This window comes from Pectinophora gossypiella, chromosome 14, assembly GCF_024362695.1.
Source record: "Pectinophora gossypiella chromosome 14, ilPecGoss1.1, whole genome shotgun sequence".
NCBI lineage: Eukaryota > Metazoa > Arthropoda > Insecta > Lepidoptera > Gelechiidae > Pectinophora > Pectinophora gossypiella.
In genome coordinates, this window is record NC_065417.1 from 8495421 (window position 1) to 8523048 (window position 27628).

The 27628-nt window shown below is 40.6% G+C and overlaps 3 protein-coding genes across 7 annotated transcripts in view; 2 read left to right on the plus strand and 1 right to left on the minus strand.

The window, feature by feature from the left end:
* LOC126372413 (regulating synaptic membrane exocytosis protein 1) overlaps window positions 1-3213 on the plus strand; it is a 139355-nt gene extending 136142 nt beyond the window's left edge. For all 5 annotated transcript variants that reach the window (XM_050018138.1, XM_050018142.1, XM_050018141.1 and 2 more), the window contains one exon: window positions 102-3213. In XM_050018138.1, coding sequence (XP_049874095.1) covers window positions 102-287 — 186 coding nt within the window. In that variant the 3' untranslated portion in view covers window positions 288-3213. The remainder of the gene's footprint in view (window positions 1-101) is intronic.
* LOC126372685 (intraflagellar transport protein 172 homolog) lies at window positions 3195-26242 on the minus strand. The gene is made up of 36 exons (XM_050018533.1): window positions 26219-26242; window positions 25632-25803; window positions 24542-24734; window positions 23772-23967; window positions 22698-22832; window positions 22093-22280; window positions 21564-21703; window positions 21128-21204; window positions 20087-20203; window positions 19292-19433; window positions 18713-18843; window positions 18182-18270; window positions 17567-17706; window positions 17087-17214; window positions 16846-16951; window positions 16102-16323; window positions 15223-15395; window positions 14693-14809; window positions 14161-14331; window positions 13435-13503; window positions 13081-13326; window positions 12528-12669; window positions 11905-12005; window positions 11326-11432; window positions 10631-10847; window positions 9975-10098; window positions 9581-9692; window positions 8905-9072; window positions 8712-8787; window positions 8077-8256; window positions 6769-7014; window positions 5961-6057; window positions 5404-5544; window positions 4635-4753; window positions 4224-4335; window positions 3195-3566 (listed from the first exon to the last, which is right to left on the minus strand). Exons 1-36 carry the CDS (start codon window positions 26240-26242, stop codon window positions 3442-3444), a joined length of 5043 nt encoding a protein of 1680 aa, XP_049874490.1. The 3' UTR covers window positions 3195-3441.
* LOC126372418 (60S ribosomal protein L14) lies at window positions 26189-27094 on the plus strand. The gene is made up of 2 exons (XM_050018147.1): window positions 26189-26265; window positions 26521-27094. Exon 2 carries the CDS (start codon window positions 26527-26529, stop codon window positions 27025-27027), a length of 501 nt encoding a protein of 166 aa, XP_049874104.1. The 5' UTR covers window positions 26189-26265; window positions 26521-26526; the 3' UTR covers window positions 27028-27094.
* The last annotated feature ends 534 nt before the right edge of the window (window positions 27095-27628 follow it).

The following is a 27628-nucleotide window of genomic DNA, read 5'->3' on the forward strand; positions in this document are numbered from 1 at the left end:
AAAGTGGACAAATTATGACTAACATTTCTACTTTACGCAACATTGATTTAGATCATTTAAACTTGTCCTTGGTCTAAACTTTCGATATTACGTAATTGCAGGCGAGCGATGCGCTCGGGCGTACGCTAGTAGTGATGCTGTGGCAGCGCTGCGGCGGGTTCGAACACAACCTAGCGCTGGGTGGCGCGGAGATCTGCCTGGACAAGCTGACGCTGCCTCAGCGCACGTACGGCTGGTACCCGCTGTTCCCCGCCACCTCCTTCGCCGGTGCCGACTCGCCCGACTGATCCAGAGAGCCGTCGCCGGAGCGCCGCGACGACTAGCGCTCCCGACGGCTCACACACACCCCACTCGCTCCAAAAGTCGCCATCAGAGCCCATTGCTCTACGTCGTCCACTTTCAAGCAGCACGCTGCCCATTTGCTGCCCTTCGTTGTGAACAATCCTATTTAGGCGATCTCAGGCTCTAACTATAGGTTGTTGCCCGCCTAGATCAGCCATTAGACATTAAACAATGTACATAATATAACTTGAAATGTATTAAGCAACATATATGTTACTTATCCGATAAACCCGCTAATTACCTAGGTATTTTGTTATAGCTTTATCTTTATTGAAACGTACAAAGGTTTATGTAAATAAGTCACTTGATTGGTCATCGATGTGATACTCAGCCGTGTGCTGTATTTATTGGTCCTTACGGGCAGGCCCCTAGCGACCGGGAATGACACCATTTAGAATGTAGTTAACTTGAAAAGGAGCTTATTAAAAGTTGCTTTGGTTTTAAATTAAATGGATTTATACATTTTTAGACATGATTACTGAAATTGCGACTTTAAATTCATCCAAAATAATAATTAAAATATTTGGAGGACCTTCAAAATAATCTACCATCACAATAATTTGAGAGAACAACTTAGCAACGCTCTATACGCGATTCAAATAAAATATTTGTAGCGCTTTTATATGTTTATGTGTAAATCTGAAATATATAACCTATTTACGTAAATGTTCCATTTATAGAATATGTAGATGAATGGGTAAATGACAACTGTGTACTATTTCCAAAACAGTAAGCTGTTAACTATATTAAAACTTGGATGAAACTACAAACTTCACTTGCCCAGTCATCTTTTATAATATTATACAGAAATTAGATCATTACAAAGAGATCAATCGTAGAGCATGCCATAGTGATTGATTATCTGCTTCTATCGAATATGTCTCCTTTTCCTGCTAAACATTATACTTCATCTTTAGGTCAGGATTCACCACTTTATACAATATCTCACCCGGTTTTTCTTTTTAATTTTATAGTCACTTGCTACAACTATCGATCTTAATAAAAATCATCTAAATAACCCCAACTTTGACACTTTGCCTTATATGATATATAAAAAATTCTAAGGTTATTCTAGTGAGTAAGCGCGTCTAGGTACTATTCTTCCAAGGTTGTGCTTTAGTGAATTTCCCTAATGTATACTTACAACTTGGTTTATAGTCATTGCTAAACTAAAGTCTTAGAGCTTCTTTTCTTGTGTCAAAAGTTTACAATCTATCTGTTCGTATTTACTGTAAATATCTAAGGTAAAATTGTTTTCCCTAAAATTTCTACGCACAACTACTTTCGTGATAGAGTTAAATTTTGATCATCCTTTTATAGTCTATAACTTCTACGAATGTACACAAGTTTGACAAATACTGTATACATATGAAGTCTTCGATATCAATATAATCAAATTAAGTAGACAGTTTGAGATCATGTCAATCGTAGAGTCATGCAATCATAAAGTTTGTGCCATGTTCACGTCATCAGTGTATTATATCTAATGTAGAGAGAGACATACTCGTTGTATAAAGGAGCGATCCAGAATTGGGCACGAGAGGTATGAGCAAATGTTGTCATCTGCGCACTGAGTTGCCGGCCAGGCGCCGACCCAGCTCCTTAGTTAGTACTTACAATTTGTATGTAGATAAATCACATATTCGTGAAAAATATTTTTATTGTCGGTGTTAGATACGAAGTAACATATCTACGCGAGAAATCTTACTGTAATATAACTCGTCAAAATCTGTGTTCTTCCAGTGCTGTCGTAGCTTAGTGGCTCGCCTGACAATATCTTACTGGTTCACTATCGTTTACTACTTGACAGCGTGGCGGTGACCACTGCAGGAACCTCGCGCACGCGCTGTGCACGCTACTTACTACTTACATCGTTAGGTAACTTATCATAATATATTTTCAATGCCTATTCTCTATTTAATTTATCATTGTTGTACATTTCTAAAGAGAGAGAATGTTTATAGAATGTCTCAGTACCTATTAGACTAGATATATTTAAAACATTCAAATGTTACAAATTGCCTAAATATATATCTAGGATATATCAACAACCAGTCATTGAATATATTTTTACAAAATAATTTTCTATTGTGTCGTATTCTAAATTGTTAAAAGGGGAATGAACAAAATAAACATATATTATTTATCAAATGTATCAAACAAAATTAGTTGTTAAATAAAAGATAATATAACAACTGATTTCGACGTTTGTCGAGATTGGTCAAAACCAACTTACGCTTATTAACTCGATATTTAGATTAACAAAATTATATCTTACGTAAGAGACAAATGTAAAATGGTATTATCTAATATAATGTGCCTCGACCCTGTCGCCCCACCCTTCACGTACATATCTCAAGCATAGTGATGGATAATGCACGTGGTCCATTTATCTGCATCCTTATCTGTAGCGTGAGTGAACAAATCACTTGTGATATTGTATCCGATATCATACAGTACCTTACTTAACTAACTTTAACTTTCATACTTTTAGTGTCGTATTGGTTCTTCCTAGATACAAAAAGATCTCTGCTAAATCCCTCTTTCTTGGTAAATACTGGAAGCTAACTTATTCTATACTGTTACAAAGGTTATAAATTGTATTTTCCAAAAATTTAAATACTGTCATAAAACTGAATTTTCAAAGCTTTTGAAGGTTTTTTTTTAGATACTTACTTAATATATTATTGTTACAAGTAAACTATAACTCTGATATATGTAGAATCTTTATATGAATGTCGGTCTTTCAGTATTAATCATGAAAATGGAGTAGAGCTCTACAAATCCTAGTACGTAACAAATATGTGTGTCAAAGTATATTATTAAATAAATGTGATAACAAATGAGTTTATTATAGCGATATAAAGATCATATTGTTGTTTTATTTATAAAAAGTCCGTACTAGTGTCTAAGACACACATTATGGTTAATTAATTTAAAAACTGCTTATTTATTAATGGTGCATAAATTATTATTCTAAAAAACATACTTTTAACTAAAAGTTATAAGCACAATCAATGTTTGTTTACAATATAAGACAAGCTTTAAATAAATGTGCTTTAGGTATTAGTAACAGAATCATTATCACTCCGTGTATGTCTATATCTGTGAGTAATCCGCGGGGCCGCACCACTGTGCTATATGAGAGAGCAGCGCGGCAGCGGGGCCCGCGCCTCGAGCCGCGCTCACCGCACGCGACCACCACTCGCGGTTCGCACAACGACCTACAAACATGTGGGTATTTAATAACCATTTTTTATCTTTCTGCACAAATCGGCACCAGATACGTCACCGGGCAGGATTTTTTTAAGCCTGTGCGCGAGCGTGACTTGGTTTCATACAAAATCCCGCTCCCCAGCACCCTGAAACTTTCTCGATGCCTCTATGTGTAACAAGCTTTAAGTAAACACCTCGTGCCAAGTGTTGTATGGGTACTTTGCATTGATTCACATAGAATATCTTTGCACACCTTACATTGATTAGGGCAAGTAGGTTCACTTTCCTTCCACCGACTGTAATTGGAATACCATTGTATTTAAGTCTATAAATTATGTAATACAAACTGGATTAAAAGAAAAGAAAGGAAAACATGAAACAGTAGGACTAGGGCCCTGTGCTGGGAGGTTTTCTGGCCACGTCTTTCCCTCAGCGTTACAGATTCCGATGTGGTAGTAGTTTTTACAGCTAGTTACATAATATGTAATTTAATTATGTTTGACGTTCAAAAAGCGCTAACTTTGTAAGCCAATTTTGAAAAATAAATATTTTTGAATTTTATTTTTTTGAATTTTTGAATTTAGGACCACATTAAGGTGATAGATATGCTTCAGATTTTTGATAATTAAGTCGCGCTAATGGAAACAATGCATTGCAGCACTTACCGTTAGTGAAAGTTACGAGCCGGGAGCCAAGTGGGTATCCCGTGAGTACACAGCACGCTTCCTCAGCCCCCACACTTGAACTGTACATGCCGCGACTGTCCACTGGTAAAGTCTGGTATACAAAAACTTAGGTAGTTAGAAAAAAAGTAATTTAAACAGCTTGAAAAGTCATGTGCTGATAGACGGGGTGGAAAGCGGGGTGCGGGGAAAATATAGGATATCGGAACTACAACAAATGAGCCCTACTCTCTCATGGGTCGAATTGTTTGTAGCAGGGCTACCAGTACGGATTTAAATCTGCAGGATATCACTACTGGACAAAGGCTCTTACTAGTGACTATTTTTTATCTAGAAAACGTTAAAAATATCATAATATGATCAGCAAAAAATAAGGTTAAGATAGTTGTTTACCTGTTCAACAGCCTGATCCATTGAGACTGCAAGCACCCATTCACGTACTTCATCCAACGCTGACCCTCTCAGACAGGCATTCTCCAGGAGGAGAGGAGTGCGTGACCAGTCCGTGCATTCTGTAAAATGAGTTAATTTTCATACCCTCACAGTCACAGGACTTCGTAAAAAAGTGGCTTGAAGTGTTTTTGATTACTAGTGAACCTGCCCACCCCATAACGAAAAGGCGCAAGTTAATGTATGAAATGTAAATATTTTCCGAAAAGTCGATTTGTTATATTGTGTATTTGGTCATATTATTTACCGTACGTATACAAAACACATCGCAGCACCACGACGTAATAAAATAAACATGATGTAGCAAGTTGCTACGAATCGGAGCAACTACGTCTCGTAGCAGTTACGGTTCGTAGCAATAAGAGCGACTGTTTATCGATTTTAACTTTATTTGTAGTTTTTAACTAGCATCGTCGTAAGTTTGTGACCGTGTTTTAGCTGTGTTTGTTTTGTTCGTTTGTTGGATATGGGATGTTTTTACGGTTCTCCGGTATCACACTCCAACTTACTTAATTTAACTTTAGTGTTTAAGAAACTTAAATTAAATTTACCATACGATTACAAAAAAAACCTGTATTCCTTTTTGTTCGATAATTTGAAGCTCGCTGAATCGTAAATAGGGGTACTCAGTCCATCAAAGTCGTGAGCATATGTTATGTATGTGTTAAAATAAATAAAGGAAGATGGGACGGACAAGGATCTATGAATTTACCAAAGTCAGTATAGTCAAGTAGATGCGCCGCGTCATCGTCAGCCGCTTCAGCCAAATCGAGGGAGCGATTTAGAAGGACAAACGCCTCCCTCGCTCCGCTACTGCCTTCTGCGCGAACGGCTAGACCACACGCGTAATATACTGAAAATTAAAAACATATCTTTAGACAAACCTTAATAGTGTCAACAACAACGTCTTGAACAAAGCTCCAAATCGATGGGTAAACTCAAGATTAGAAGCTAAAGAAGAAATTGCTTTATACAATATGTCCGTTATTTTAAATATAAATAATACATTTACTTTTATTATTTTATAACATAACACAACAAATACTTTATTGCACAAACAGGTAAAAACAAAATACAAAACAAAGGACAAATGGTTACATCAGCATCACACCACACATCAACACATCATCATTTTATCTTCTTATTGAAGAATTTAAGTAAGTAACTTCTATCCTATTCCATAAGCAAGAAAAATAACTTTCTTTTGGTTGCAGACGATGTGCAAAAATTTATATGCATAGGAAAGTAATGTATGTAAATATAACTTACCAACATCCGCTACGGTTATATCGGTGTACCGCGGCAAAGCTCGAGCGGCTTTGGGTGCGATTTGCGGAACATGTAGCGCCATCAGCAGAGTTATAGCCTAAAATACCACGTAGTTTTACTATTACTCAGACTTTCACATTTGATTGTATTGCCTTCTTTAAAATATTAATTAAAGATAAACTAATTTCAACTTTGAGACTACCCTCAAGCATATCAATGTGACAGTTCGTATATAAAAACTTGGGCATGGTCTTAAGGGCAGTCTCAGCTGAGTTTAGTTTAATAATACCAACCTTAGGTAAATAATCTTGAATATCTTTAATTATGATTAAAACCAATTACTTAGTTTTTACCCTTTATACGCTTTTAGGATGTTACAAAATTTATAAATACTTACTTTCAAGGTCCATAACATCCTCGAAGGCGAAACAACTGTAAGAATTTTGGTCGAATTCTAGTTTTGACTTCCAATAACTTTTTTTTATCTGTGATTGGGCTATTTTTTATTTTTTAAACTAGTGATCCACTTCCTTAGGAATATGTACGACGTGAAATAAAAGGATTATCAAGAAACAGATAGATAAAATAATAATGATTTCTGTAGTAAGGTACAAAATCTCGAAAAAGGTAGAATATAGATCATATCTCCTAAACCGTAAATAATCGCTGAACATACATGGGGGTGTTTCTGGTAGCCAATGAACCCCTCTATCTAATTTTTCATTTTGAACATGAACCTCTGGGCCGTGCTGTATAGAGGTCATAGACTATGTAGTCCTAAAAGTAATAGTCTAAAGCTTCAACATACCTGCATCATCCTATCATCGGCGCCCGCAGCTAACAGCACAGAAGCAACGTCTTTCATAGCAGAAAATGCTTTCGGCGCCATAGAGATGCGCACGAGTATTTCACTGCACACGGCTCTAGCCAGCGGCACGTCACTACTGGATAAGTTCATTCCTGTATCACTGACGAGGTACTGACGTAGAGTGTCCACTGCTTGCGATAACGCTTCTGGCAGTTCTCCGCTTTCTATGTCTACTCCTTCCATACGCTGTAAATAAACTCACGTCTATCATCCCAAATAGGGTGGGCAGAGTCACAAGTGATCACAGACAACTTGCAGCCATTTTTTATACGAAGTCCTAAGTTGGATATGATGAACCAATAGAATCAAAAATAAAAATAAAATAAAAATCAAATAAAACCTTCTGGTGACAAGGGATCAGCCTATCGCTCATAACAAACGTACTATCATTATAAGTAAATGAAAGTTATATGAGGTATATTACATACATACATAAACTCACGCCCGTAATCCCTAATGGGGTGGGCAGGGCCACAAGTAATCAAAAACAACTTGCAGCCACTGTTGATACGAAGTCCAAAGATGGATATGATGAACCTTATGGTGATAAGGGATCAGCCTATCGCCCATAACATTAGTCCATCATGTTAGAGGACACAATCCCTCTGTCGGTTTTTACGACATGCCCGGGAAGAGAAGCAACTGAACGTGTTCTATGTTTTTTATATGCTCCCAGAACAGCATTGTGGTATGAGGTATATTCATTAATATTTACTATTTTGTATGTAGGTACTAAACTCCCTTGACTCTGTGGTCCAGTGATTTGAGCGTTAGGTTTACGATCCGGAGGTCCCGGCTTCAAGTACCGGTGGGGACATATAACGAAAATCACTTTGTGATCCCTAGTTTGGTTAGGACATTACAGGCTGATCACCTGATTGTCCGATAGTAAGATAATCCGTGCTTCGGAAGGCACGTTAAGCCGTTGGTTTCGGTTACTACTTACTGATGTAAGTTAGTAGTGAGCCATATAGACATGAGCCATATCAGGGGCCTTTGGCGGCTTAGTAGTAACCCTGACACCAGGGTTGATGGGGTTGGTAATCCATCTCTCAACCCACACTATAGAAGAAGAAGACCTCTGCCTACCCCTATGTATGTTTTACAGCAAAACTGAATTAAATTAATTAAGTACGGGGTGCGGGGCCCTTGTACCAGTATGTATGAGACAGTGCAACTCTCTTCTCTATCTCTATTATGAATTCATCAGTGGACTACTGATGTTTCAAAATGTCTAGTAATGCTTACCTGATGGGCCTTAAACAGTTGCGCAGCATATCTGAGTGCGTAGTGCGGGGCCCTGGCGCCGGCGTGTGCAAGGCAGCGCTGCCAGTGCCCCGCGCGAGCCAGCCGCTCCAGCGCCTCCGCCTCAGCCTCGCCTTCCGCCTCCATCACTTGAGGAGCCGGACTCGGTTCCTCATCGGCGTACTCCGATGTTCCTTTGAAATTTGAGAAACTACATTGTAATATTTTACAAGATTTGGAAATAAAAGCCTCTTTATTTTATAGTCTCTTCTGTAAAATGTTAATTAGAGATCCTCAAGATTATTAACCTTGAAATTAAAAGTCATCTTTAACCTTTTCACGGACAGACACCATGGGTCATTGATGGTTCATAATAGGTAGTATGACGCCTTGGAATCAGAACGTTCGTAGATGTTCTGTCCTTGAAAGTGTTAACTAAAATCGCATCGAACGAACTAAGAATCCAGTACGGAACTATATTTCGATACGCCAAGCTATACCGCGATGTATCCAAGTGACTAGTAGGGCAAATCGAGAAATACTATTGCTAATAAACTGTCGGGTTAGCTGTCTGACGGATAAATGTCTGATAGCATTACAACTTACCTCTAGATATATTAATTTGTATTACCTGCTACTTCTTCACCATCGTACCCTTCAACCAGTGCTGCTCGCAGTTGTTCACCCACATCGCTTTGACCAATTACTACAAATCTGAAATATATTGATCAAATTACATTACAACTGCTGTCGCTGCCAAGAGCATGCATGAGATTTCTGTATGGACTATCCGGAGTATGGTAATAGTAAGTAGTAGATATAAATAGAGACCTCTCAGCCAGCATGTCGGCGGCCGCCCGCCGCCTCCCCCCCTGCAGGTGGTCCCGCGCCAGGCGCGCGGCCCGCAGCGCCGCCCGCTCGGCCAGCCGCGCCGCGCCGCCCGCTGCGCCTGCTGCGCTTGCGTTTATCAGCAGCTCCACCGCTTCCCACCACTCGCCTCTAGATAATTAACGTAGCAATGTAGTTTAAAGCTTATACACAGCCTCACCTCAATCAACGGGATAGTGTATGGAGTATCCTCAACCACGATGCTACGAGTAGGTGTTGGGGATCCGAGCATACGTTAAGTCAAGCTAAGTCCGTAGTTTGGAAGTCTTGTTAAATGTTTCGTCGCATGTTTCTTGAGCATGCATCAGAGCCACATCTTTGATGAAGGTAGAGACCCAATTCACCAAACATTTTTTTTTGTTAGCACGACGTAACTCCATAAATACTAATCTTACATCAATATTGTATTGTTGCATGTTGTAAGGTGTCATATTTTAGATGTGACTTAAAAATACACGCAAAAATAAAAACCTTACATAATCATCCACAGTCTATATAAATATATACGTCCCACTCCTGGTCATATCTCCCCTCAATCAACCGGAAGGGTAACTCTACCTATAATGAGAAGTTTGTACCCAATAATATTTTTGGGATAGATATACAGATTGATTTATACCTGTCAGCGTGATCGGCAGCTCGCTGCAGCAGCGGTGGAACAGACGGCGGCACTGGCTCTGCGCTATCTGGCAGGTATTCTCGCGATACCCTCGCGGCTTCTTCCCATAGCTCTGAACATTATTATAAAACATTTCAGAAGAATGTGTTAGAGAATGTACTACGTACTTACAAACTTACGTAGTTATGAAAGAAAAACAAATCTCATTTTTAAGCATAAAGCCAACGAGCGGCATCTCTAGTTTTCCTGATTACGTTAATTCGTGACAATGGAATTTTTAATAAACAATTGCCGTGAAAATAATTAATGCGGCTTGATGCGGGATGATGTGAAATTAGACTTAAATGAGCATTGATTTAACCATTATGAACCTGCAGCACATCAAAATCCTCACCAAGTTCTTTGTAATGTTGGACAACTTCACGCGGCCGGTTAGCGCGTATCATGAGCGTCTCAAATTGATTCAGATCCCCGCGCTCAGCCGCTACTCGAGCACCTTCCACAAGAACTTCCTCCACCTACAATTAAGAAAAAAATAATGTACTTAGGTCCTTCTACTTAACCCAAACTTCTTTTTTTTTTTTTTTTTTTTTATTGTTAAATTGGTAAGTACAATTTTATTTCTTACAATATTAACCCGCCAAACTGTTACGTTTGATGGCGAGATGCGCTTATCTAATAAACATAAATTTCTACTCACCTAGATAAATAATAAAATTCGTAACAATCTACACACAAAGCCTCCTCTGAATCAACTGGAGGATGTGTGAAGCATACTTAACCACGCTTCTCAACTGTCGGTTGGTGGAAGTGACAATCATAACAATCTAACTCAGGGAAATAAAACTCTCGATCAAAGTAAGTAGGTCGTATTCCTATTTTTTAAAAAACGGTAACAGTATTTTTAGTCCTTGTGCGGTGTGCTATTTCTTTCAATATTAGGAGTCCGCGTCTTGCGATGCGCTGACTCGCACAAAACGTGGACTCCGCTTTCTCAGGATTTTCGTCTGCTAGCCCCGCTGCTTCTCACTGAGTCACCTCTACACTCACCATGTGATCAGCATGCTGTTCAGCTAGTTGCAAGGCCCGTTGATGGTGTCCGCGTGTGAGCCACATGCGTACAGCGTCCTCCGCCGCGCCGGCTCGTAAGAACGCGGACTCCGCTTCCTCGGGGTTTTCGTCTGCCAGTGCCGCCGCCTCGTGCCGCGTTACCTCGCGCTTTGTTATGCCTCCTCCCAGCTCGCTTAGCTCCATTGCTATGTCCCATCTAGTTTTAATATATAACAATACATACACATCTAGTCTGTCTGTTTTATATATATCTAGTTTTAAGCTCACGACTATATCCCAATGGGGGAGTCAGAGGTACATAATATATCGTAAGATGAACTAACATTATAGACGCGATACAGATGTATCGTGGTGAGATCACCATACCTATTACGTTGGTCTTACAGAAAGTTTGGTGAGGTGTAGGTAGGCAGTTCATAGTAGTTTTCAATTAGTATGTATTCTAAATTATTTAAAATATATTTTATAAAAGCTTTTGAATGATTTTATGATTGTTACACACAGAGCTAAAAACAGGAACGAGCAGACCGATTTTGCTTTGCGCGGCATTTTGCATGATACCGCAAACAAAATCGCACGTCCCGGCCGCTCGTTCCGCTTTCCTGGTTCTAGTTCCTAGCTTAGCATACGACAACATTACATACATACTTAAAATAGTTAATAAAATATCTTACCTTTGCGCTTGCAACGCCCACCGAGCCCCGAGAGCGGCCAAACCTCGCGCCGCCAAGAGTCTTGCCGCGGGTGCACCGCCTAGAGCCGCGGCCCATTGCAACGCCACCTACACATTAATTTACTTCTTACGTCAACAACCCATCCAACCCGACCCATATAACGACCCTCAGCTGAAATGCCAGTCGTGCGGACGCTATTGCCGCTCTCGTATTGAACTTTTCAGCCATACAAGACGTTGCCACAGAAATGCTGTATAACTCATCTGATCAAGATGTAAAGGCCTATGATGACGTCATCAAATAACGTACAAACAGACAACGTAACAAATGAGCTGTATAACGATATAGATGAAGCGCAAGTTCGTCGTAAATTACTTAAATATTTCATTCAATCAATGCCAGTACTTTCCTTTACCGCAGCCTTGCGTTCTGCTTCATAATTACTGCACTGATTAAACTCTGTAAGACCCAATCAAAACGAGTGTCGAACTTTTGCTTTCCATTCCAATAACTGGGATATTTCCTAGGAATTAAATCTTACTCTTACTCACCAAATAACGAAAGAATAAAATAATGAACCTGTTGCTGAACGTTGCTGGGGGCGTGAGCCCGAGCCACGCGTTCAGCGCCCTCCCACTGTCCAGCGGTGCGGTACATCTGTATGGCACTCTTCCAATCACCTGAGGAGTAGTCGTTTCAATAGTAACACTAATTTACAAAGCTACACACATCATATGTCATGTCCCGCCTTTTCGCCGATAATTAATTACATTTTCCTAACCCAAACAAAAAAAATCCAAGGTGACGGTTTGGCATGTAATATACTTTATGATTTCACAGCACTTGAATAAAGTCAATAATTGTTTGCGAAGTTAGATTTTGCGGAAAGCTATTAGAACCATCGGAAATATACAAATACACAAGACGATTTTATACCACAGCCATACTTTGTATCGGTCTTAAACACAGAACACCCATTGTTTTTAAACACAACGCCTATACCTACTGAAAGGCATTATCTACACTGTTTGAGGGATAAAGGATAAACGAAATTACTCTTTCTGCTTAATTAAGTATCTTTTTCCACTAATGACCTCTAGAAATTTCAGTGAAGCCGGTACTTGATTCTGAAATATGAGCACTAAGAACTGCAACCCACCAACAAAAACAAACAAGTGTCAGTAGAAAAACAAAATCCGTACCAGCTTGAATGTAGTAATTCTCAGCGGCCCTCAAATCTCCAGAGGCGTGCAATGCTTGAGCCACATGTTTCCTGGTGGCTTCAAGCAAGGAGCTGCGATGTGCCGCCACCAGGCGGAGCATAGCCTCGTATTGAGCTGCTTCCTGTGACAAACATCAGGAAAAATATCATAAGGCTAAGTATTCAAAACCGTCAAATAGATTATCCGTGACATATGTAAGTAGTACTTATTCGAAAATACATCTTTTTTGTCTATACTTGCATGTATCATCCCAAATTCGGTATAATATTTAGGACATGTGACACAACTTGCTGATAAACTGTGAATTTGTCGGATTAGCACCAAATTATGACTCTGAACAGACTATCAGGCACGTAATAGTTATAAACACGTTAGTGTATCAGGATCGAAGCAAATGGAATTCTATAGTCTCTGCTTCTGCTTTATGTATCTATGTAAACGGGCCCCTGGACAAATATTACCACTACTAAAAATAAAAGGAAAATCAGCAACGAAACTTACTTACCTACTACCGCTAAATCTCAAATCTTACCTTATACATAGAGATCGCCTCATCAGCTTCTCCAAGGCCGATGTAAATCTGCTCAGCCTTCCTTAGTTGTCCATCTTGTCTCAGCTGTTGCGCTAGCGGTATGTAGATATCTCGCGTGTCTTCCTCAGATAGTTGTGCTGCGGCTACACGTAGGCCATCCGCCACCCTCCCCGCCGCGTTATACGCACGAACACACCGCTCAGCCATGCCGCAGGAGCTTAGCACCTTTTCTGCTGTTTCCCATTCCTATAGACCGATATTTTTTTGTCAACATTCTTAAAGAAATTTGTTGACTATTTCAAAAGGAATTGAATAACTTTAAAGTACACCTCTTTATTATGAACCAGTACATACTTGAACGGATATAAAATGATCTCCCAGCTGCTCACATTCTTCGCGAATCGATTCTTTATCATCGATGACCTAAAATGCGTAAAAGTAAAATTAGTGTCGTGAATTGTAATTATTATACCCTTGGCTCCCCGCACCCGCGCACCGCTCCGCACATGAGATTATGTTTTCTTATTTTATTTTGGCCAAATAGTGAACGTCATTCTATAATTAGTCAAATCGGGACCTTTGGCGGCTCAATAGTATCCCTGGTAGCCGGGTTGATGAGATCCTTCATTGATCTATGATATATGATAAGTGATTACTTATCATTATTCTAGTTGAGTGTGTGCTTGGTATAAGAATGTGGTTGGAGATAAGTAACCTCACGTGATAGAAATCTGTATAATATTGTCCACACAAGAAAATCCGTGGTCCGCGAATGACGTCTGAGTAGACTATAGTAAACTACAACGGGGTTAAAATAGCCACATCAAAGCAATATTGCAATTTGACATTTGCGCATACAAATGTCAAATTACATGTAAGTGTGCAGTGCCAACAAATGTCAAAAAGTTATATTGCTTTATTAGATGAAGTGCTTCGATGTGGCCTTTTTAACCTCCGGGTGAGAGCCCTAAGGGCCAAGTAGTTTAAGCCATTTGGGATAAATCTACAATAAGTCACGTCAAGCAAAGTTCTTTTTAACCCCTAGTTCTCACAACCCACACGACAGAAGACCAGTGAAACCTGTACAATCTGCAGCGCGCGTTTGTAGTGGTGCGCCTTGATGGCGGCGGCCAGCGCGGCACGGGTCTCGCCTGCCTCTATGAGGTGCGGCACGGCGGCGCCCGCCTGCCGGGACGACACTAGCCACGCACCCCACATGCCTTCCAAACGGGTCACTTCTTCTGGACATGCCTGGAATCGTGGAATATTGCAATATAATATTTGCGCATATAATACTAAGTACGCAATGTCTACAAATGTCAAGTAATAATATTGCTTTTTTCAGCTCGATGTGGCCTTTTTATCCTCCCAGACCTGTCACTTACCTGCGGTACAATAAACGGACCACGGAGTAAAACACGAAATTGTTAATAATAATAATTGGTTCTCTAAGATTCTTCAAGGCAAGAGAGAACAGACACTTTGTAGGTAAGCACGTCCTATCCTCGCCCACATCATCACTTACCATCAGGTGAGATTATAATGTGACAGGCAAGCATTTGACCACATATTAAAATTCATATTAAAAATGATTTCAGCATAAAACTCATACCTCTCTCGCTAGCTGCACCGCTCTGGCATAGTTGTTCCCTTTGGCGTAATATTCTACAGCAGTTTTTGTGTCTCCTTTCCTCTCCGATATCTCGCCGGCCATTTCCCACCACTCTTCCTGAAACAATACTCGGGTTTATTGCTGATAAGCAATTGCCTCCGGACAATCGAGTGTAGGAGCAATCTAAAAAGCCTCAGAAGCAAATAATCATGTAGGTATTTCTGTCCCGATCTGCTGTTAGAGATATGTATTTACTAGACATAAGCTGAAACGTTTCTCAGTCTCGTATGCAATATAGCGTCATGTGTATAATAAACTGTTAATAAAGGGTGGAACCAGTTCTGCCAGCATACTTACGCGAGCTATCGCCTCGTCGATTCAATCTTGTGCGGTCGCTCTCTCTCGCTCTAGTAAATAACGGTTCCAAGTTACAGATAAAGATAGAAGTTTCCTAATGTGCTTTGAGGTGCAGCTGACAAATGTGGTTTGTCCCTAAATATATTTGTTTTCTTTTTCGGTCGATAACTGACTTGTATTAGTTGCGTGTGCACAGCGTCCACCATCTCGTTGTCGCGCAACAGCTGTGGGTGTTGCAGCAACAGGTTGGCCGCGCGCCGCGCCCGCCCGCCCTTCAACCACAGCCGTACAGCGCCTTGGATGTCCCCTGTTGATGCCAACACTGCCCCCGCTTCACCTAAACGACCTGCACGTAGCGTTAATACCTACTTTAATATTCACATATAGAGGCCGCGGCACTGCGAAGAAAAAACGGTAGTTTGTAAAATTAAGCCAGTTTTCGTATGAACATGCTACCACACCCGCACTCAGCACGCATAATGGACCATCTTAGAGTCTAAATGCGGAAAACTGAGCCCACTAATATGACATAAACTACCACTCTCCCCGGGTACTCCACATGGTACAAAAAACTTATTCGTACAGTGTACCTTTTGCCTAACGCGTAAGTGAGATCAAGACAGAGTCCGCGCGTTTCCCTCTTACTGACTTTCGGCCATTTAAGACTAAAGTAAGAACCAAGGGGAGGTCGTTATCGGATAAGTCTGACTAGTTAGCGTAATAAAAATCGTCTGTTAAGAACGTCAAATAATAATATGATCATAAAAATCTTACCAAGGGTGTTCAAATAATATCACTATAAAAGTTGTACCACTCAAAATTAAATCATTAAATATCATTAAAGTTATACTGCTCGTCTTGGCGAGGCACTACCCCCAGATATACTTACAATAGATAACATTTTTCACATATAACTTTGTAAAACCATTATAATAATCGTCAAAATACTTACAACGAAATCCTAAATTCGGGTGTTCTATGCCTGATACCCGATTCTCTTATCCTGTTATAATTTGCTATTGGATTCGAACACTAAAATATAATAATCTTACCAGTAGATGTCAAGTAGTCCATATACTGTTGCTTCAAGGTCACGACAGAGGCACGATCAGTCCTCTCCGCTAGCGTTATAGCCTCGGTCCATCTATTGAACTGTTTGTACATGTTTATGGCTAACTCCGGTCTATTCGCCTTCTTCACGTAGTATTCCTCTGCCGAAGACAAGTCCCCGGCAAATATTGCAAGCCGCGCTCTCACTACCGGATTATTGAGACCTGAAAAGTACTGTGTACAGTAAAGACTACAAGCAATGACTGTATTAAATATTTTTAATGTCTAGTCATATTTGCAACATTAAGATTATATACGAGTATCAATTTACAGCGTAGAAAGGATCTTCTTCGTGAAATGTATCCGGTATCTCATTAGGCTCTCAAATATCTAGAACGACTCATGTAAATTTGGCAAATCATTTCGCCACAATCAGTAGAATTTCAATCAATCGCTAAGGCGAATAAAAAGAGCACAGACAACATTAAGATAGGACTATCATCTTGTACGGTACCGGATATTTATTGAAACGTCTTATTACTTTTAATAAGACTTCGCTTCCAGATGTTTTTAGTTGAAAAATATCAAACTTCAACAGAGAAATATATAAATTTTGAAGTTATTTGAAGTTACAAACTGCTTAGGAAAACGTCCGTAGCAGTTAGCTACGCTACGTAGCTGAGCTACGGCTCGTAGTGCTAATTTTTCTGTGGATTTAGTTCAACTTGGGTAAACATTTGACTTACCCGCAGTGACGTCACCATCGCCTTCGGCGGCTGCAAACTCTACAGTTTTCTCGAGATAGAAAGTACGAGCTTCGTCGCCAACTTCACGGTAACATTTTGCAGCCAACTGACAATAAAATTATACCATTATAGAAAAACGTGACAATATATAAGTATATAGTTTATTTTTATGTCTTACATAAATCTTAGGCTTTTTGTAACAAACAAGTTTGGAACAAACAGCAAGAAGAGTCAACGGTACCTGAATATCGTCGTTGCTAAGAGCTCGCTCCGCCAGCTGCCTCCACAAAGGAGCCACGTCCGCGTTACTGCCCACACCGTCCAAATATCGCGCGCACCCTGACATATCTCCGATACGAAGAGCGCTATCTATAAAGAACAATATTAATTAAGGCTTTAAAAAAACACTTTTTGAAAAATATTTTTACAAGTTTTAAAAAAGGTATATATTGTTTATGATAACATACATTCATAAATTCCCTTACATAACACCTAATCGCATCGGCAGAGCCTTTAATCGTCCTAAGAAACTTGCAATAACTTTGTTATTTCTGTTCTAAAACATCTACGATTCATCATAATTTATTTTTTTTAGTTTCCATTTTTGAAGTGCAAAATTTATTAAAGATATAATTTACAAAATTAAAAAATACATATTTGTCGTAGCATGCAAAGCTATCTTCGGTACTCTTAGAGAACATAAGTAATATGCAGTTCCTACTGAAGGCGAGGCGATGCTCGTCGAGCAGCAGGTACGGCAGCAGGCCATTCTCGAACACCACCTTCCTGGCCGCCACCTCTACGGCCGCGCCGCCGCCGCACTCCGCCATCTCCACGCTACCTGGATCCCATGCACTATACCTGCACATTCACATAACAACATAATAATATACATCATTAAAACGTGCCCCATTTCCGTAAATGAAATCAGCGCGGATTGAACGCGTCACGCGTCACATCCCTGTATTGAAAACGAATAGACAACACTTCTGTGCGAACACTCTTAAACAAATTATTTTTGTTTTTATGTAGGGAAACTCACAAAGAGAAAATTAAATCTAATTAGGTCTAAGGAATATTAGAACAATATTCTAGATATATAGGGCCGGCGTCGGCTTTCGAAATTAAAGAAAGAAGAAAGAAACGAAAGAATTTCGCATGGACAGGAGGAGGATTCGGTGGTGTCATGGCAGTATTACCTATTTGACGGCAAAGGTGGCGGTCGATTCGTACTATATTCATGTTGGTGTGTAAGTTTTGTATTAGTATGTCTGATATTGTGCAAATTGTGCAATACAGTAACTTATTTGATTTGGTTTTATGAGGATAAACTTACCAAATAAGAAGATGTGTCGGTGTTTGAGCCACAACTGCGTCACTACTTTCAATCCACTGCACGAATCCCACACCACTTGCTATGATCTCCTAAAACAACAGAATTGGACATATCAAAAGGAATCCTAAAGGAAATAATAACATACATACATAAACTCCAGCCTATTCCCCACCGGGGTAAACAGAGACTATGGAATACCATTTGCTTCCTGATACACTTTTCTTGCTTTCTCCACATTCACCAATCGCCTCATACACGCATGCCAATTCAGAGTAGATCACACTAAACCTTTTGTCTAAGAACATCCCCTATTTGGTCAATGTACGTTCTTCCAGGTCTTCCTCTGCCAGCCCTTGTCAGTTACAACCTTCGCATAATATACCGTTTTCGTAAGCTTATTATCCTTCATCAGCTCAAACAAAACGGAGCAGCCTCCGGCGAGTGTCTCGCTCGCGTACAGCTCCAGCCAGTCCATGCGAGACTCGTGTCTCCACTGCCCTGTTAGCTTCTAGCTGCCCACTACCAACCAACCTTATCCCCAGTATCCAGCCGCAGCAGCAGCAGCCTCCGGCGCGTGTCTCGCAGCAGCAACAGCTGCCCGCTCTCGTTCAGCTCCAGCCAGTCCACTCGAGCTTCGTGCCACCACTGCCCCAGCTGTACACCTGCACGCAAGTTTATAAACAGCCATTATTACCGGGCGAAAGCCCTCAGCGCTCCCCATTTATCCGACCATGCAGTTAACGCCATTTGCACGAAAATTTACAATAAGTCATGTCAAAAATCACCGAGTGTATACTGGCTGCCCCATTCATAGGCACAAACCCTGATCAAACGTAAAGGTACGAAGCAAACTTTGTATTTCTTGTGGGAACTTGTTGTTCTATTTAACCCAGTTAGAATGATACGTGTCAGCCCTGAAACCTTTAAATCAACAACGTGCCATTATTGATTCTGAACAACTTTGCTATTCTATCAAAATATTGACTTCTGATTGATTCCAAAATGATTCTTGTATAAGCAGTGCCAAACTATTTAAATGGTTAGTTAGTTAGACACGGAACAGAATAGACTATACACAAGCCAGACAGACAAACGGTTCAGCTTACCAACCTGTAGTAAGGTCGACGACAGCGATGGTCTGTCGGTCCAGCAAGTAGGCGAGGTGTTTCCGATCTCGGTCACCCTCCTTATCGCTAGCGCCCTCGTTGATACGCACACTCAGCACGTGAGGGTTTACGCGCTCTGTACGCACCTGCAGTCATATATAACATAAACTCACGCCTATTGCCTGAGGTAAGCAGAGACTATGAAATTCCTTTGCTTCAATCCTGACACACTTCTCTTGCTTCCTCCACATTCATCCATCGTTTCATACGCGCACGCTGGTTCGGAGTTTCTAAGGACATCTCTGGTCAATGGTTGTTACATATAACTCAAGGCCAATCTCCATATTCTAGTTAGATGTAAGCCTCGTCTCCTAAAATGTGTTTTGTTATTTCTATCTCGCAGTAGTAAAAAGAATAGTAATAAAAGAAGGGAGTAGACTCAGAGTAGTAAATAAAAGTGGAAAAAATAAGTAGATACCTATGTCACACCCTAGACACTTCACACAAAACACCTCGTTTTACACAGATACTACACATTGACGTTATCGTACACGCGCATCTATGTGTGTAACGTCTGACGCCATACGATTGATATAGTTAAGCGGATTACACACGTTTACAAACTTCGCCCAGTCTCAGTATACGCATGGACGAACTAATCTAAATTTAATCAAATTTATAAGAAACTATTTCATAAATTCTTCATTCTCTGATTTGGTAGTTCAATGTCATCTATAAGTACATAATTATGATCATCATCAACATCGTAAGAAATTACAATACACGTGACAGTACTTACAGTATGCAGCACCTTGTCCAGACCATACTCGACGACGCTGAGCTCCCCGGCACGATGTATGAGGCACGCGCCGCCTACAGCCGCGTATATGCGTTCCCCGCTGCCCGACCACGGGATCTGTATTATATTGTCAATTATAAAGAGATAGGTACATACAATACACAATACTTTATTGCATAAAAGTACACTATAGTACTGAAGGCGGCCGGGTTATTGCTAAGATTTTAAGGAAACCGCGTCGCGGCGTCTCTTCAGATTTTAGTATGCATTACTTACTAAACCACAACCTGGACACTTTATACAAAGATCTCATTCTTACCGTGTGCCGCCTTAAGTGTGAGCGAGACAGATAATCTACAAGCGCACCCCTTACTTTTTAGCAACATACGGCCATTTAGACTAAAGTAAGACCAGGAGGGGCGAGGTAAGTGTAACTCGGCGCCCGATACGAATCACATAGAACGGTAACTTTACGTCCTGAACCAAATCGTGCTTCAACAACAACCGTGCGTGAGACTGCCGGCCGGCCAAACAAAATTCATTAATCATCATAAAAGTGCACGCAGCCATCCGAACCTTCATCTCCGAGGGCCGTCGTCGAGCAACTGTATCCCCGGGGACGTCTATCTCCCTTTAGCAGCGCATCCGTAAGTTTTTCCCACCTTCCCTCTGTTACTTGTATGTAGGATATTTTTGCTATCCGCTCTTTTCACTCAAACAACCAACGCGACCTATGTTTACGTACACTACTGGATCTATCGAAGCTATCTCTCCGGGTGAGAGTCTTAAGCGCTTCCCATTTGTCCGGCCAAGTACTAGTTAATGTCATCTACGGCAAATCTACAATAAGTCACATCCAAAAAAAAAGAAGCTATCTTTACCACAACACAAACATTTTTGAACTAATAGACGTACAATGTGTACTACGTGTAGTGCGTCTATTCTTTATTCTATGACTAAATGTAAAACCAACTTCAGTTCAACCGTAAAATTGGCTCATATAAAATATTAACGCTAGTTCTATTTGTTCTTTGTACTTACTTCGCTAGTCAGCCCGCGAGCAATATCGCATAGAATAAGAGTGGTCGCAGTGCGACATACGGCATACCAATCATTGCCTGCAAATAAAATATTATAATCTGAGAAGCCGTGCAGACCGCGTAAAATTCAAGAGGAGTGAAAAGATCGAGATCTTTGCCCAGCAATTGGATTGAATACAGACAAGATAAGAGAACTGTTTCACTTCACAACTCGCTGATTTTTATTTTTTAAATAAGTACTTGCTTCCTCCACTCTCAACAAAAACTTCATGCATGCTCACCGGTTTAGAGTACTCTTGGCCTAGCCTTTATTTAAACATGTTGGATCTGTATGGCCGCCTAAGCCTTTCTATTCCAACTCTACCACTCACACCCGTAATATGAATATTTTTCGTAAGTCTTATATATGTAAGTAAGTATGTAGATAAACCACGTACCAATAAAGCGTACGTTGAAGATGTCGGGTGCTAGTTTGGTGGTGACGGTGAGCGGAGCGGCGTCTCCCGCCAGCCGCGACAGCACCAGCTGCCGCGCGCTCACGTGCTGCACCTGCACCGTGTCACGCCACACCCAGCGCCTGCGCACATACTGGGTTACACTTGGGATATCACGTGCACAATAATAATCATGTGCAAATTGCAAAAACGGTTGCTAAACAGGGGTCCCCAAACTAGGCTAAGACTGTTTGGTGTTTAACATGTGCCGAATGGTGTTAACCTTAACAAACACTTAGATCCGAGGAATTTGCTCACATGATGAGGACGCGATGGTGGTAAGTACACTCGTCTCGGCTTAACAAAGAGCTACAGGTCCCGGTCACGAGTGAGGGTGATAAAAACAAAATGTCCAATATTATAACTAATATACTATACAATATACTACTACTATATAATATTCTAGTTCTGTGCAATAAAGTATATTTGATTTGATTTGATTTGATATACGTATTATATTGGAGTAATGAACCTAAGCACAGCCTCGAGCAGTATGACGCCTCCAGTCTGCGAGGCGACGGCCAGCTTGGTGCCATCCCCGCTCCAAGCCAGCGCTCGCGCAGCGTATAGATGCGGCATCGATACCAGAGACAGTTCCACGGCGCCAGAGTCCTTCAGGTCGCCGATTAGGACACCGTCAAACACGCCGAATGCTAACGTCTGAAAGCGTGTTATGTTTTCTTAATTTGAAATTTTAAATTGAACACAAATAGGGGGTGCTTTTAAACTGTAGTTTTGGTATGTCTGTACAAAGATCTAAACCAACGAGCATGCATGTCTTTGATGAGAGTGCAAGAAGCGAAAGTGATAAGTCAAGATCGTACTAAGTGGATATCCGTGGTCTCTGCCTTCCCCAACGGGAAATAGGCGTGATTTTAACATGTAAGTATGTATAAAATATGATGATTGTTCTTTTTCTTTTGGACAGGAAAAAACAGAAAACAAGAATGCTCAGCCTTATTGTGATGAACTTAAATATTACTGTTAACGAAAATTGCACATACTAATTGGCGTCCATTTGAGCGCAATTGGAGCAAATGAAATGAAGGCGGAATTAGCTATATGCTCTTATAATACCTGTCCTGAAGGGCTGGGCTCAGCGGAGATGAGGTCGCGGCGGTCTGCAGGCAGCTGTGGTTCCAGGTTCCGCAACAGGGCACCGCGCTGCGCCTCGTATATCGCCACGCGACCGTCGCATGACCCCACTATCAGCTGAAATATCGAATGTTTTGACACGTAGGCTTTAAAGTCATGAAAAAAGTATAAATCATCTGCAAAACTTATATAAAGCCTGATGGGTAGTGAGCGAACGGGACGTGAGGGGAGGCGCTACTGGCCAGATTCAACACTAGCAATCGAATCGCTTGTGGGATTAATCGCTCCCTAGCGTTATCTTGTGTTCGCTTACCTACGATATGACAGGTCCGGTTTTACACAGAAGCGACTACCTGGCTGATCTTCCAACCCAGGAAGAGAAAATCAACCTATAAGTTAGGTAGGAATGTGAGTTTCCTCATGGTGAATTCCTTCACCGCTGAGCTCGTGATAATTATTTATGATCGGAAGATGAATTCAAAAGATAAATTCGAAAATCATTGATTTAGGCCCGGCGTTAACAAGACCCTTTTCATTTGATGTAGTCTCGATTCTATACAGGGTGTTAGTGACATCGTAACGAAAACTTTGAGGGGTGATTCAGACCATGATTCTGAGCTGATATCAAGTAGAATTTTCCGTCGCATAAGTATGGAATTGTAAATATTTAAAAATCACAAAAATTGACATGAATTTACCGTCAAGAAATTCCACTTGATATCAACTCAATCATCCCCCTCAGTATTCGTTACAATGTCACTTACACCCCGTAGCAGTACGTACAATTAGGCATACAAGTACGTATGATGGAGGATGATTCAGCTCATTATTCTTAATTAATATCAAGTGTATATATATATTAGAATCTATATATATACCACCCTACACCCTGGTTCTAGAGGAAGAAAAAGAAAAAAAATCTAAAGAAGAATATTCTATCTAAGATTGATGTCGTTGATAAGATTATTGTTGGGAAGAGACAGCTTTTAGCGATAAAGTCGCCTTTGCCTACTTTATTTTTGTACCTGCCTGTTAATAAAGTGTTACATGACTTACATATGGCGGCAACAAGAGGAGCGCGGCGGGCGGCAGCGCGTACCGCAGCAGCAGCCGGCCGTTAAGGTACAGCGTGCCGTCCACATGGCCCGACGCCAGGCTGGCGCCGCCACCGCCGCCCCCGCGGGACAGGGACACGCAGCACGCGCCCGCCGCCCACATGCTTGAGCTCTTGTTACTTTTGCAGTCTAGCACTCTGATATACAAACGAAGTTGATTACTATCTACGACGGCCTCCATGGTCCAGTGGCATCCAGTGGAGTATTAGGCTCACAATCCGACGGTCCCGGTTCGAATCCCGGTCGGGACATAATCACAACAAATCATTATGTGATCTGTGTCATTACGGGCTGATCACCCGATTGTCTGAAAGTAAGTTGATCCGCGTTTCGGAAGGCACGCAATCGATCCCGGCTACTAGCTACCTCAGTAAGTATTCGCCATGTTAGGGACCTTTGGTGAGTGACACCAGGGTTGATGAGGTCGGTCAATGATCTCACAACCCACACAAGAGAAGAAGAAATAGTCTTTTATATACTTAGCCCATGGTTCTGTAACTTTTAAGTACATGCTGAACTGAGAGCGAATAGAAAATATTTAACACGTTATCAGCTGCTTATCTTTCCGGACATCATGTCGTATAAACCGACATACCGTTTTAGTATTTCGTATCAAATTGGCTCCAAGTTGTCTTCTAATTATTGTGACTCTGCCCAACCCATTAAAGATAACTGACGTGAGTTTATGTTTGTATCTATAAGTATGCATACCGTATCTTGCCATCACTAGTGCCGGTATAGAAGCCAGCCTCCGCGGGCAGCAGTCGTAACGGCGCGCCGGAGAGCGGGAACTTATTGCAGATCACCTTCTTGCCGCTCCACTCCGCACCCACGCGATACACGAACACCATGTTGTCGCTCTGAGCCACGCCCAGCAGTTCCGAGTTGTCGCTGAACGATATGCCTGAACAATTACATATTACTGAGTATGACGATTATAGGATGGATTTATGGGGACTTCCAGATGGGATAAAACTTCACTACTTATAGACTATAGAGTTCAATACTAATTTAAGAGCCATGCACTTGTCGGTGTAGCATTCCCCATGCCACTTTTTTAGGGAAAAATTGCAGTGGTTTCCCTCTTGCCTTCCGCCCCGCAGTACTCTGTCTGACGCGATTGGGATGGCACCCAGAGTAGTCTATTTCAAAGCCGTACCAGGACCCCTGTCCTCCAACTCTGAATAGTACTGACAGTGTGGGACTGGCCCCTTCCGTCCTGCATTGCCGTACCGATACACTATTGAGTACTATATATAAAAGTGCTATAGAGCTGACTATGGATGGGGATGTCTGAGTGGAAAAGGCACAATGAATACGAAATAACAATTAACCCACTAATGGGTCAATGTGGTTGGTGAGTTTGGTTAAAGCGAGCTTAAAAGGTTTTAGGTTTAGAAAGCTAAACGTATTAGATAGATAAAATCTTTATTTAGGTTTAAGACGTTAGATTAACTTCTTAATATTATAATTGCCGGTGTCCCTATACAACAAAAAAAATAGTATAATAATTATATGTACAAGTATTCCCATGCTGCACTAACCCGGCTATATTACATAATATTCAATATCTCCTATACTTAAAGGTTGCCTGGAAGAGATTGCTACTTAGCAATAAGGCCGCCTATTGTACTAATTCTATTTCTCTTTTGTTTTGTATTTTGTTTTTTCCTGTTTGTGCAATAAAGTATTTGTTATGTTATAATAAAGTATCAACAATGGCACAGTTTTTGAAAAACACGATGTCTACGAAATTCATTTAGAATTTTAATGAATTTCTGACGGATTCTACTAAACTTACTCGTTATAACATAAGACTTTTTGCCCGCGGCGGGGTCTGCCGGCTTTGTGCTGAATTTATCTCGGCGTGTACCCTCCCGATCGAAGAGCAATACCGTGCGCTCGCATGTCGCCACTGCTAACTTCACATTATTTGGAGACCAGCTGATGTCAGCTATAGGACTCTCACTATCCTGAAATTATTTAATCATCATTTATATATATCTGGCTGTTTATTTTATGTAAATAAGATTTGACTAAAATGTAGGTAAATATATATAAAATAAAATAAATGAAAAGCAAACCGATAGGTACCATTCTAGCTCAATAATAATAAACCAACATTATTACCTGAGCCTCCAACAAAGTTTTAGAATACTTTAAACGCATTTTAATTATTTTCAACACAAAATAAGTATTTTTAGACACGGTTCAATAACAGTCTAAAAATTGTTATGACTTCTTTGTTACCTAGCAACGATTTAAATATTGCCGCGTTTAAAACCATAGAGCAAAATTTTTATTTTGACCGGACATACAAATTATCGGTAGTTACCGGTTTTTTTCTTTCTCATGGCAACATTATCAAGCTGTCATAATGAAAGTTACCGGAAATTCTTTTTGAGTGTTCATTCTGTCTGTGAGGACGTTGTGAGGTTAGGATCTAACTTTATCCATCTGAATCTTAGTAATTAAGTTGCTTTTTCTCGTAATAATTGGTGTAATCCAGTGTTTTCTTTGTGCAGTTTACTTAAAGCACTTTATTTATAAAATCGTACACTGTGTTATTATCAGTGACAAGTGTCGGCAGATTCGTGTTTACATTAGTCTCGCTTTTTTTTACTGAAACCCTTGTATAAAATAGTGCTAAACGGCTGATATATACTACATCTTTCTGTGTATTATTTCAGGACGTCATGCCTTTCGCACGGTACGTAGAACCGGGCCGTGTTGCCCTGGTGGCCGATGGCCCTTTGAAGGGTAAGCTAGTAAGCGTGGTTGATGTCATTAACCAAACCCGCGCTCTTATCGATGGCCCCGGCAGCAATGTCTCACGGCAACAGATCCGCCTGAACCAGCTACACCTCACCAAGTTCCGTCTTAAGTACCCCTTCACAGCTCCCACACGTGTAGTGAGGAAAGCATGGACTGAGGCCAAACTTAACGAGAAGTGGGCTGATAGCCAGTGGGCACAGAAGCTCGCGAACAAGGAGAAGCGCGCTCAGATGACAGACTACGACAGATTCAAGCTGACATCGTCCCGCGTCAAGAGGAACCGTGCGAGAACCGCGGTATTCAAGAGCCTGAAGCTGAAAGCCGCCCGCGCTGGTACTTTCGGCAAGAAGCAGGTCCCCAAGGCTTCCGCCAAGAAGCCCCGCACTAAGAAACCCGCCACCAAGAAACCAGCGAAGAAGTAATTCTTGTTTAGTGATGTGTTTATAAGGACAGTACTGAATAAAGAGTTACTTTAAGCTAAAAAAATCACATGTGCTGTTGTTCATTTAAGTTACACTGTCCTTGTTTGTGAAATGAGGTGAGTTTTATATATTTAGTAGAACATGTGGTGTTTTTTCTTTATTCAATTTGTTTTCACTTTCAGGTAATGGCCACCTGGTAGTTTTCTCCAATGTTATAAGGTTAGTTTTACTTAACTTATTTACTTACTGCTACAAATTAACATGTTTTATTAAATGATGAATTTAATATAATATAGTCTCGTTCGGATGATAATCAATGATTATAACTTACCACTTCCCTGAATAAACTATAGCTCTGAACAAAATTATGAAATTGTCTTCATATGTTACATATTTTGTCTTCCTTTATTTACAGAAGAGAGGTACAGCTTTACAGGGCAGATTCAATGACAAGAAAATTAGCCATTTCATGAAATAAAGAAGCTATGCTAAGATGATATTTATTTCCTGGATAGAAATTTTAAACATCTGCGTGGTAAGTGGATGATTATTTATACCTGAACATTCTAACACTTATTTTATTTTATTATGATGAATTAAT

Bases quoted from the DNA above. Each gene is read 5' to 3' on its own strand.
- LOC126372685 (XM_050018533.1), bottom strand. From the start codon at position 26,242: ATGAACACTCAAAAAGAATTTCCG. The intron at 24,735-25,631 runs GTAAGTTTAGTA...GTAATTGTTCAG, and splicing joins AAAGTCTTATGTTATAACGA to GCATATCGTTCAGCGACAAC. The intron at 22,833-23,771 runs GTAAGTCATGTA...TCGATATTTCAG, and splicing joins TCCTCTTGTTGCCGCCATAT to CTGATAGTGGGGTCATGCGA.
- LOC126372418 (XM_050018147.1), top strand. From the start codon at position 26,527: ATGCCTTTCGCACGGTACGTAGAACCGGGCCGTGTTGCCCTGGTGGCC.